At 49.4% G+C, this 11,909-nt stretch overlaps 1 protein-coding gene across 1 annotated transcript; it reads left to right on the top strand.

The window, feature by feature from the left end:
• Window positions 1-1,126: 1,126 nt before the first annotated feature.
• Window positions 1,127-10,808, top strand: AP5Z1 (adaptor related protein complex 5 subunit zeta 1; the record flags this gene model as incomplete). Its single annotated transcript, XM_080620218.1, has 17 exons — window positions 1,127-1,167; window positions 1,386-1,523; window positions 1,842-2,028; window positions 3,622-3,763; window positions 4,829-4,938; window positions 5,377-5,545; window positions 5,989-6,129; window positions 6,537-6,574; window positions 6,654-6,816; window positions 7,041-7,219; window positions 7,680-7,822; window positions 8,555-8,704; window positions 8,926-9,037; window positions 9,411-9,508; window positions 9,715-9,847; window positions 10,009-10,223; window positions 10,538-10,808. 17 exons carry the CDS (start codon window positions 1,127-1,129, stop codon window positions 10,806-10,808), a joined length of 2,430 nt encoding a protein of 809 aa, XP_080476344.1.
• Between the last annotated feature and the right edge of the window lie 1,101 nt (window positions 10,809-11,909).

Genomic DNA, 11,909 nt, shown 5'->3' with positions numbered 1-11,909 from the left:
CCAGCACGGTATCATAGAGGGAGTTAGGATTCCTGCACCAGCCTGTGTTGTACTTACCCCTTCCACTATGTGTTTCAGTGTTTTTCTTGTCCTTTTATTATTCTAGTTAAACGCTTTAGGAAGTGTATGTTTGGACACTTTGCATTGGTTTAGAGCTCATGGATACTCTGCTTTTGATCCCTTGTTGGTTATTTGGGAAGGTGTTAACTCACAGCAGAGTGAACATACATACCTGTGTGTGCTTGAGATCCATAATGCTTCCCTTGGGGATTATGAATGATTCCTAGAGTTCTAGCTTTCATTTTGTCATGAAGTTAAATGCTGTTATTTTGGAAGATAAACTATTTCAGTGTGTTTCCCTGTAGTTTATGCGGATTGTTTCACCTAAGTATGTGAGGTCAGAAGGTAGTTCTTTACCTACGTTACAGCCAGGTTTTCCCTCCTGTAACAGAGCTACTATTTAAGCACAGGGTTTACTTTGACCAAAGTCATTCATTCTGAGCTTTGAAATAGAATAACTTTTAAGACCTCAATTGACACAAAGTAGCTGTATTTGACTAAATAATGTTTAAAAGTAATGAAGTTAGACACAATGTAGCAAAGATTCAGGCACGCTGGCAATGAACATAATGGCAGGCCAGCACAGGACGAGAAGTACCAGAAGACGAAGTGCTGAGCTCCCTGCTGTGCATCCCTGCAGCATGATGCACCCAGTGGTGGGAGCTTCAGTCTTATTGGCAGTCAGGAGCAGACATAGTTCTAATTGGGGGAATATTCATGTCTTTTTAAGCTTTTGGAAGCTGGAGCCCACCTGCTGAGCAGCTGTGTTAACACCTCCAGCCCTTTTGGGAAGCATCATATTTTAAAGAGGTTGTAGGAAAGGTTAATATGGCCCTTTTTTACCATCATGCTCCCGTTACCTCTTCCCTGCTCTTGGCGGGCAGGATCCAATCCGCTTCCCCCAGGGCTATCACCAGCCATATTCCACCCCTACCGGAACCCTCGCTAGGCGGAACCTTGGTGCAGCAGCCGCCGCATCCCCCGGGAGCCGGCCTGGGTGACCGCTCACCCCTGGGGGAACGCTTTGGCCGCGTACCGAGGCGGAGGGAGCTGCGGACCGTCCGGCATGTTCACAGCGGCGGCCGAGAGCTTCCTCAAGCAGGCGAGGTACCGGGAGGGTGCTGAGGGTACCGGGGGATGCTGACAGCTCGGGTGGTGCTGAGGTACCGGGGGAGGGCGCAGGGCTCCCTTGGGGCGGACCGTTGTCCTGCCTGAGGTGCCGGGTCTGAGGCCGGGGTCACACCGGGCCGGGGGAGCGAGGGACGCGAGGCTTCCAATGAAGACCAGGAACTGACCGGTGTCCCCATGGCCGCTGCCCCCGCCAGGGAGATCCAGGAGGAAGAGCTGCGGAGATTCGCCTCCCGCGCCGCCGCCCTGCTGCAGGGCCCGGAGCTGGGCGCGGAGGCCGCCGACTGCCTGCAGAGGCTGCACCTCAGCGTCGCCGCCACCAAGTACCCCCGCAAGTGAGTGGCTTGTGTCTCGTTTGATGCTCGCAAGAAGCAGCTCTTTGCTGTGTTGACAGAAGGAAAGGGGGAGCTTAGGGCTTTAAGAAATCACCTTGTTTGCAAAACACTGCGTTCCACATAAATGTAAAGCCCTTCACTGGCTTTTTTCCCCCCATTGCTAAGCAGAAGCTGCTTCCTTTTGAGTTCATGTCACTAAGCTCTTCTAAGCCATGCTAAGGAACAAAATTTAGGAGATCATCCCAAGACCAAGAATATGCAGGAAGTAAGCATCTGAATCTCACCTTGCAGTGATGCTTTACTGTGTTCCTCTTACAGGCTAGATGGCAAGTTTGTGGAACTATTGCAGACAGTGCTGTGTTCATCCAAGAGCCCTGCGCAGATCCAGGTGTTATGTGCTGCCATCCTGAGAGAGATGTCACCTTGCAATGAGCTGATCCTGTCCTGTGATAAGATTCAAGATGCAAAGCTCCTGAGCCTGGTATCCTCCGTCCTTTTGGCACAGGTAGATGACCTGCCGAGGCAGAAATATTCCCTTGTCAATAGGGACCTGCTTTCTGATTGTCCCCTGTTTGCTGAGTTCAAAGAGAGTGAAAAATTAATTGGAAGTGTTTAGGAAAAAGCAGAAGCCTTTCCATGTGCATTAAAGAAACCCCTAATTGTTCTGCTTTGCATAGGTAAAAATGGCAAAATTTTGCATTTGGTATTCGATAACAGAGACTAAAAATTGTGGTGTATAGAGACTGAGGACCTCAAGCAGGCTTGTAACTAACTGGAAGCAAAAAGGACCACTTTAATGCTAGCGGCTATAATAGACTTAAAGTCAGGGCTGCTTGAACCTGTAGAGCAAAAGATTTGAGAGTGAATTTATGACTCCTGCTTTTCATGGTGCTGGCTTTCATGTTCAAAGGTAAAAATATACACATAGAACCTATAAAACACAGAGGGCTATAAATGTGGATGGCACTTCAAAGATCTAGATTCTCCATGGGGAAGAAGACATGAGGACCTTCCTGGTTTGAGTGCTGCCTGCAGTGACTGCCCTCTGGGGAATGAGCTGGAAACTTTTCTCTTCTACTTCTTCTTTTACTATTATTTTACCTATTAAAGGTAAAATATTTTTCTGCACCTTCTCATTCTGAGCTTCACTGTGTGCTAGAAGTGCCTCCTATGTTTCAGATTGCTCCTCTGAGTCTTACTTAGCTGGAGGAAGTGAAAACATAGGAACAGAAAACAGTGACGTATTACCTATGTGCTGCCTTACGGAGCACCTCTCCCCCATACCCAGCCTTGAGACTGTCCTGCAATGTAAAAACATACCCTGGATGTTAGTTTTTGTTAGGTTACAGCTAAGATCATGAAAGGGTTTTCATCAATTTTTGATGTTACTAAAGCTTACTGTATTTTAGCCATTTCAATGTCACTTCTCTAACACGGGCTGCAATGAGCAGCAGCATCATTCATGAAAGCAGCCCCACTTCAGCCCCACTTTAAAAACATCTGCGTGTTTTCATTTGTCACTGCTTTGGTGGAAATCATCCTCCTTGTCTTTGCTCCTCTGCCTTCCTGGCTCTGCAAAGCTCATGTTCTTTTTGTAAAGCTTTTGGCTTTCCACAAAACAGAGCCTCTACTATTTATAGCCGCAGCAATAACAGCCTCTAAAAGAGGAAGCTGCTTTATTTTCCACATTGTGAGGCTATGGACTAACCAGGGAGCCCTAGATCATGATAAAACAGCCATTTTCTATTCATAAATCTCTAATTTAACAACTGAACCAGCAAACTGACCGTGTGGGGAGCAGTTAGTGCTACAACTGCTCTAGCATTAATGGATCATAGTGTTCAAATTCAGGGCATCCATTGCAGTTGTTTATTTCCACTTAAAGTGGTGGTTGTCCAGAAACCTATTGTTCCATCAAAGTACTCTCCCCTCATGGAAATTGTGAATTCACATTGCAGAGCTGTTTTAGAATAGCCTGTCCTGTGAGTTCCTTTGATGCTTGACGTTGGTACTGATGCCTGATGGAGAAGTTTGTATGGTATTGGTCTCTAGCACTAGCAGATTATCTGCCTAGCTTCACCTCTGCTTTATTTTTAAGGGAAACAAGAAGGCTATGTCTGCTGTGGGGCAGCATGTTGTAAAAGCCCTCGAAGGAAGACTACCTGAGGGCCAGAGTGCACGGTACCTTCTTCCTGTCCTGTCAAAAGTCATCAGTCTTTCACCAGAATCCCTAACTGAAGGTAAATATATATGAGAGCCTGAGATGACCATCTGGCTGTGACTTGTATAGTGATTAGAAGGTTCACTGAAGTCTTTGGCTAGGAGTAGGACTTAGAAACTGCTGTTCAAGTGACATCTCTGCCACAAGGAAAGTGAACTTATTGGGCAAGATATATTCTACCACTCAAAAATGGGACTGGGCCTTCAGCTGCTTTGGCCCCTTCTGGGGACCAGAGTCTCTGTTCTGCATGGATTTGTGTCACAGTAACAGGTACCCTAGCTAAGGTCTCCAGATGCAGTAGGAATGTGAAATTGTAGCTATACTGAAGCAAAGTAAGAGATAGAAACAGAGGTGTGCCTGTGTGTCTGTTCAAGAGAGCAGCAACAACAGCTAGGTGTACTTTCCATAGGAGAGGCAGGACTGTATGGGTAGTGGTGGGCAATATGCCTAGTGAGTAAGCCATAGGAGAGCATTCCAGGTGTAAAATGGTGAAGAATTGTGTTGTGAGCAAGAGTCTGTTTCTGTGAGTTTCCTGTGAGATTTGTGTATGTCCTGCAGTATGCAGGAGCAGTTCTAGGGAGGATGCTGGGCCAGGGTGTATGGGCTGGCTGAGCAGGCAGGATCACCTACCTCAGCTCCTGTGTGTTCTCTGTGAGGGATTTATGCCTCTATCTGCAGAGCTGGAGCCAGCCACTGCCTGAATAGATTTGACAGTATTTTTGCACCTTCCTCCTAATAGTATGGGGATGGAGACGAAGGAACAGGTGCCTCTTGACTCTTCTGGTACTAGAAGTCCTTGATTCTAGTGCTCACACCTTGACTTTTTTCTGAGGAAACGGGCAAAACAATAATGAGACTGACCCAGTGGCTAGGAGCTAGAAAAGGACACAGGGCTCTGAAATGAGTGTGAGTGATACTGAAGTAGTATGAGGAGGACTGCAGGGCATCCACCTTGGGGTACCAGTTTCTTTGCTGGGTCAGAGAGATGGCGGTCTAGGCTGGAGGAGAAGCACAGCAGTTGAGGGGTGGCAGAGGCTGCTTCTCTGCCCAATCTAGCAATGACCCTGTGACTTGCCTTGTACAGAGCAGACCAATGTAGTCAGTGAAAAGATGGCTGACTGGCTGAGGCATGCGAGTATTCAGCAAGGAGTCACTCAGTCCTCTGGAGGCTTCTTCAGTCCCAGAAGCAGACAGGTAAGTGATCATCTCACAGGGGCATTTGTTAGTTACCTGCTGTTTCGGGTTCCCAAAATCATCTTCTTTTGGGAAATGGTGACTTAGAAATGCCAAGGCACAAAGGAAAGCCAAGTAGAGGGATTTATAGCTCCAAGATTTGGGAGCTCTGCTGCAGAGCCAGAGCTTTGATCCTTAAAGTGGTTTTGAGGGGAAAGTCTTTTAGTGACCATTAACTTGGCATAAAAGCTGATGGCAAACGAGGCCTGTGTCAGAGAGAGGGGGAGAGCTTGAAGTTTTTCAGCTGGGGGAAGGATCCAACAGAGCCGGCTTTTCTCTGCAAGACCCTATAGTACCTATAAATGGGGTTCTTATCTCCATGGGCTCAGTGGAGTTCTCCCTCCCTTCTCTCTTAGCATCCCTCCCTGGGCATCTGACCTGCTGCATCTTTTCTCACAGCCTGGTCCTGTCACAGAGGTGGATGGTGCCGTTACCACAGATTTCTTCACAGTGCTCTCAGTGGGTCAGTGCTACACACAGGACCAGTGGCTCAACATGCAAGCCTTCTCCATGCTGCGGAAGTGGCTGCTGTGCTATGGGGACAAGGAGTTGAAAACCCCCAGTTCAGGTACGAGCTGAAGGGCTGCGGGCCAGTCTGGGTTGCACCCTCAAGAGGGACGTGTGCTCTGTGATGGTTAGGTAGCTGCACCAGCAGCCCAGCAAAGTGGCAGGAATAGGGGAAAGAGTTAAGAGTTCATGGACTAGGAGCAGGGAAGCTTTGGGAAGAAATATCACAAAACCTCCTTACTGATCCTTACTGACCCTTCATGAGGAATTACTTGTTCAGTGAATCCCCTAGTTTCAGATAAAACTCCGTGGGTCCTTGATAAAAAAAGGCCTGGGTGGTGGGATACAGCATCTCCTTAGTGTTCTTGTAACACTCCATTCTTCCCCATTCTCCTTTTCTTCATAGTGCACCTGAGGAATGAGAGCTCCCTTGCTGTTAGTGAGCAATTGTGTGGTTACATTGCCCAGGACATGAGCTGATACATGGTAACCTTGATTCTGTAGATGACAAATCAGGAATGGACAGCTCTGTTACGTCCGTGGTCTCAACTACATCCACATCTGGTCTCCTGCTTCCCCCAAAGGAGCATCTGCGGGAGAAAGCCTTTGAGTACTGCCAGCGGCTGATTGAGCAGAGCAACCGGCGTGAGTCTTGTCATGAACCCTCCTTGGAGCTGTCTTGGTAGTATTCCTGAAAGTGTTTCTGGTTCACTGCCTCTCTGGGCTGGGATCTCACTCCCTAGACTCCATAGTTAGGTCGTAGGCATAGGACCTGTTGCATCTACTAGTGAAAATCATTGACCAGCCCTGAGCTGGGGTGCTGGGAGGGATTTGGAGGCAATGGCCATGTTCTGCCTCCCACCCTTGGTTTGCAGGGCAAGCTGTGGAACCTGGGTCTCATTAGCCTGCAGTCAGGATTAGTTCCAGCTAACTTGTTCCAGTTTCCAGGAACTAACTTGTTCGCAGCTGTCCTAAAATCTGTTAGTGCTCAAAGTGACAACCTGCTGTCCCTGTTGGACTCAAAGTTTAACTTGGACTTCTTTCTCTGGCAGGTCCCCTGAAGAAAAATGATGGAGACCTACAGAAAGCTGTAAGTACACAGAGGCGGGGCTGAAGCTCTGGGAGTTTTGGCTTCTCCCACTCTGATGTGACTCTCTGTTTTCCTGCAGTGTCTCATTGAGGCAGTGACAATCATGGACATCATCTGCAAACAGGACTCCTCCTACGTGCACCGCGCAGTCTCCTTCCTAAAAACCTTGCATGGCAGAATCTGTGGGGATGCCTCTTATGCAAGAGCACTACTGCCTATTGCCCAGTTCTTCCTGAACCACAGTAAGTCATCAGCTCTCACCCCCTCCTCCATGATCTACTTTGCACCTTAAGCACAGCCTTTTCTTCTGGCAGTTTGCTGGCTGCCGGACTTGGTAATTCAGCCTTGGCTGGACTCTGGGATGGATGATCCCACTGCAGGAGACCCAGGAGATGGGGTGTCCTGTGGTTTTTGTTGGACGGGCTGCTGCATGGGCTGTGCTCAGCAATGTGCTGTGTTCTCCTAGGTGAAATGGCAGCTGTGGACTCCAATGCAATCTACAAACACCTCTTCACTGATATCCCAGCTCAGCATTTCCACAACCCGTCACTGGCCTTTGAATTTGTCCAGTTCTGCAAAGACAACAGCCAGCTCTTCACCGAGACCTCCAGCATATTCAAGCAGAGCTTTCCAAATCTCTTTAAGGTACAGCTTCCTGGAGCAGCACAGGAGAGAGCCTGTGCCCCAGAACCTCTTCATGTGCCTTCATGGCAGTGCTAGGGAGAGAACAAACAAGGACTGTTATAAAAGCAAGTGTGAGTTTGAAGAGGAAAGAGGGTGCTGGGTGTGATTAGCACTGCCAGTAGAGGAGTCTGTCTTAGTATTACTGCCTGTGGGTTGGAAAGCAGTAAACAGTCAAGACACAGCCCTTTGTTTCTGGAAAACTTTAATAAGTTGCACCTTGCCAGCCACTAAAGCAGCTGCCGGATGTCTGTGTTGAGCTTCCAGCAGCCCCCAGGTCTTGACCAAACCCTCAGACTTCTCTGGTTTTGCTTTTAAGGGGTGACTTTCCCTTCCCTATCCCTTTCAGTCACAGTGTGAGAGTCGTCTGGGTGTGTGGTGGGATAGGATGGATAATGCAGCAGTTTGTGCTTGTTCCTTGCAGTTCCTGGCGTGGAACAGCCCACCCCTCATCTCAGAGTTTGTGGACCTTCTCCCATTTCTGCTGGATGCGGGCACAGCCGTTGAGATCTTCCATTTGCTACTTGACCTGCCCTGTTTGACAGCAGCTCTGGACATCCAGCTGAGGTAACGCTACCTTCTGTTCCTCTCACTTGCTAATCAGGGTGTTGATGGTGACCATAGCCTAGAATGTGTTTCTGTGAGTCTCAGCTGCCCTCTGGCTGCTGCTGTCACAGAATGAGAGGCATCTGCTACAGTCAGGTTAACACAAAGCTGCAGCCTGGTTTTTCTAGTAATGTGCTGTGCATGGGAAGAGAAGGTGACCAGCTCTTGCATTTCAGTCCATTTCCCTCTCCGTATCTAGTTCCAAACAGCTGCCACATGAGAGTGTCTGCCCCCTCAGCACAGAGGTGTTGGCTACCTGGTCTTTCCTCCCTGCTCATACCCCTCTTTTCTGGCTTTCACCTCCTGGAGGCATACAGAGGTTTCTTCCTGAGGAAGAATTATTAGGAAGTTTGAGTCTCCAAGAAGATGGGATAGCACTGGAACTGACTCTTACTTGAGTGCTTAGAAAAGGGACTCATCCTAGAGGCAAGAGGTTGTTGGGTTTTGATGAGTGAGGGAAACGGAGCACCATTTTCCCCTTTCCCAGGAGTGATACAGAAGCAATTCTGGAGCTATTGTCTGAGCTTATAATGCTCTGTCATCTAGGTTCTCTGGCCTCCAGAAGGGCTGGAGAAGACCAGCTTGTTGTCCCTGTTTTAGTGGAAAGAGAATTACTCCATTCTACAGGATTCCAGCTGTGCCCTGTGCATATTCTCTTAATGCAGCACATTCTTTGTGTTGACCTCCTGCTAGATCAGCTGCTCTTCCTTCCTCCAAGAGGGCTGCCAGCAACCCAGCTGTGAAGCCAGCCACCTGTATTGAAGCCTTTCGCCATCCCCTCTACAAAAGCATGTTCCAGTATCTTCTCCGCACCAGTTCTACTCCCGAAGATGCCCCAGAGAGGTGGGACACTGCTGCAGGAGATTGCCACAAGGGTTTGGTTCAGCCATCCTGCTCTTGGAGGCAGCACTGGGATTGATGGGAAGTCGTAGCTGGAGTGAGATGGATTTGGTCTTCCCTGTGTTAGCTTTGCCAAGTGCTGAAAGACCTTGTTGTGGGGTTGGAGGGCAGCCAGGAGAGTAGCTGGGAACAAGCCTCAGCAGTAACTCTACTCTTGCCCACAGGCTGATTCCACTTCGGCAGCTGTTGGGATCCCTGGCCAGCAGCCCAAGGGTCGTGCAGTGTTCGGAGACTGTCCCTGTCTTACTGGAGCTCTTTTTCAGGGTGGTGGCAGAGGTAAGCCCTTTTGGGGGAGTTTGGTTCCTAGTTGTGCTGGGATCCCTCATTACATGAAGAACAGTCATAGAAGCAAATTGTTAAGACACTGCGGCTTCGAGAGAGCACGTATATGGGGAGAGTGGGATGGTCAAATAGTGGCATGAGCCAGCACTGAGCTGGCTACTTCATCCAGAGAAGCAGAAAAGATCCATGTTCAGTCAGCTGAAAAGGAGGTGGGTGAGAGCAGAATGAGTGCCTGGTACTGGCTTTGTGCACTGCTCCCCTCCTGCTAGATCAGGTTGTTTCTGTGCTGGCTGTCTTATCTGGCTGGTTAGTTTGGGTTTTGGCTGCTGGAAGTCACTGGTGTTGCTGAAACAAGGCTGTTTGTCAGTTTGCAGATGGTCCACTGATAAACCAGCTGGTGGTGCTGCTGCTGCAGAGAAGTGACCAGCTCCATGAGATCCCAGCATTTAAAGATAACGTGTACAGGTGAGATGGGACGCTAGGCCCAGCCAGGCTCACAGCCCTTCCACTGCCTGCAGCCTGGCAGCCCAGGAGCCTTTTCAGTTGTGGTCCAGTCCCTGCTGTGACAGTGTGCAGACACTGTGCCAGGGGCTGGGTGTTGCCAGCACCTCCTTGGTTTGGTGGTGACCACCTTGCCCGTGGTCTGAGCTCTGCCCATCTCTCTTCTTCAGGGTGCTGAGCTCGCAGCTGGTGGTGCTCTGCAATCTGCACCCTGCAGTCATCGTGGAAGCATCCACGGAGATCTTGGAGTTCTCAGGAATGGTCAGCAATGCCCAGAACAAGGAGGCCATCTTCACCCAGATGGTAAGCAGGGCCTGCCTGCTGCTGGCACAGGTTGCTCTAAACTGCAGTGTGATCTGTTGATCCCCTTCCCTTTCCTCCTCTCCTCTGTCCTAGTATTAGCTAATCTGATTTGCTTTGATTCCCTTTCCTTCTTGCCCTGAACACATCTGCCTTTGCTTCAGGTTTGGGCTATTGGAGAGTACATGTCTGTGTCCTACGACAAGCGCTGCACTGTGGAGCAGATCAACGAGTTCTTTGAAACTCTAGAGGTTGTGCTCTTTGAAATCATCCAGCTCCGACCACTGGCCACCATCCCCCGCTATGCACCCAGCACCATCAGTGTCCTTATGGCCACCTTGACCAAGTTGGCAGCTCGCAGCCAGGACTTGATCCCCAGGTGAGGATGGATGGCAGGAGGGGCTAAGGGCTGAAACGTGCAGACCTCATGGATCCAAATGCAGATGTTTGCTAGTGTTAAATAATCAAGCTTGGCAGCTGATGGAACCTGAACTGAAACATGATAGAGGAAGCAAGCTGTGGGGAGCACAGTTTGGATTCCTCTGCTGACTGAGGCTCTGTGCCTCAGGAGGAAGGGTTGGGTAGCATCTGGTGTTCATCTGCAACAGTCTTTTGGAGTACACAGGTTTAAGTAGTGGCCTTACTTGGTGCAAAAGTTCTGCCAGCTGATGTCTGTGTCCTTCTCTCCTGCAGAGTGTCCATGTTCCTGTCCAAGATGAGGACATTTGTGCAGAGCCCGGCTGTCACCTCTGTTTACTGTGAGGCAGACCTCGAGGAGCTCCAAATGTGGGCAACTGAGCTCAGTAACCTCCTGAAAATGCCAGATGTGGCTCAGTTTGTGTTCACTCCGCCCGCAGGTGTGGGCAGTACAAGGTTTCAGAGAGAGGTGAATGACTCCCTCCCTTTTGCCTTGAAGATAGTCACCCGTCTCCTAGAGCCGGCTCCTGGCTGCATGCCACGGTGAGGGCATGAGGTTTCTGACAGGCTCCAGCCTCTGTTGCAACTCACTGGACACTGTTGATGCTAAGGCTGAGGCCCTGCTCTTCACTGGAAATGAGGAACAAATGATTGTGAATGAAACAGAAAACAGGAATAAGTAGAGCTGAGGTTGCTCTTCTGGTGTAAAGCTGTTTGTGTTTCTGCCTTGTAACACTGGTTGCTTTTCTATTGCCTAAGTTACTTTTATCTCTCTGGCAGTAAGGATTGAAAATCCCATGGATTTGTGTGAATTTGACAGGAGAGCAAATACATGCATTAATGCCCTGCCAGCACACCATGCGCCTGTGGAGACATACTTCATCTTCACTCCCCTCCTCTGACTTGTTTCTCCCTCCCTTTTGCCCTCGTTACACTCTGGCTATGCATGTGCTTCCTTTAGTGCCTCTCTGCTTGCAGCCAAGCAAAGGCCTGTGCAAGGTGGAGAAAGCAGAAGTGACCCCTTTAAGTCTGTTGTAAGCCCTTGCTGCTCTTCTGCCTTACCTTCAGAGTGAACATGTTGAGATCCAAGAGCCAGCTACCAAACCAGAGCTTAGAGAGATTTATTGATCCAGTTTATTGTTGACACCGAGAGCATTTCTTAGCATACATCAGCCCCATGTCAAACAGGTGCCATGCTGTGTTCTGTATCTGCATCAGAAGTTTATACACATTCAAGCTGTACAGTATTAACAAATAAGGGAAGTAAATACATCCCACTGCTCCTCCCAGGAGAAGCAAGCCCTCATGCACACTAGTAAATAGCAGGGTTTATTTACAGTCTGTTTCAATGCCTGACTGCACTGTGAGCAACACACAACTCTGAGGCTGATTCCCACCTCCAGGGATGCCTGGAGTCAGGCTTGGTGGGGAGCAGAGGGTTGCATTGGTACCACTGGAACTTGCCAGGGTGCAGCCCTGGTACTGTCTAGTGCAAACTGAGCCTCCCCTGAAGCCTTGGCTCCGGAGCAGAGGGGAGTGAGGAGTGCATGCAGCTTGCCCAAGGGCCCTGGCAGCCTATTTCCTGCCCTACAAACCTGCTGAGCTCCTTGGAGGATGAGAGGCCGACATACTTGCATGATACAGTGGA

Source organism: Psittacula echo (assembly GCF_963264785.1).
Source record: "Psittacula echo genome assembly, chromosome: 5".
NCBI lineage: Eukaryota > Metazoa > Chordata > Aves > Psittaciformes > Psittacidae > Psittacula > Psittacula echo.
This window is presented reverse-complemented; position numbering and strand designations above follow the sequence as displayed.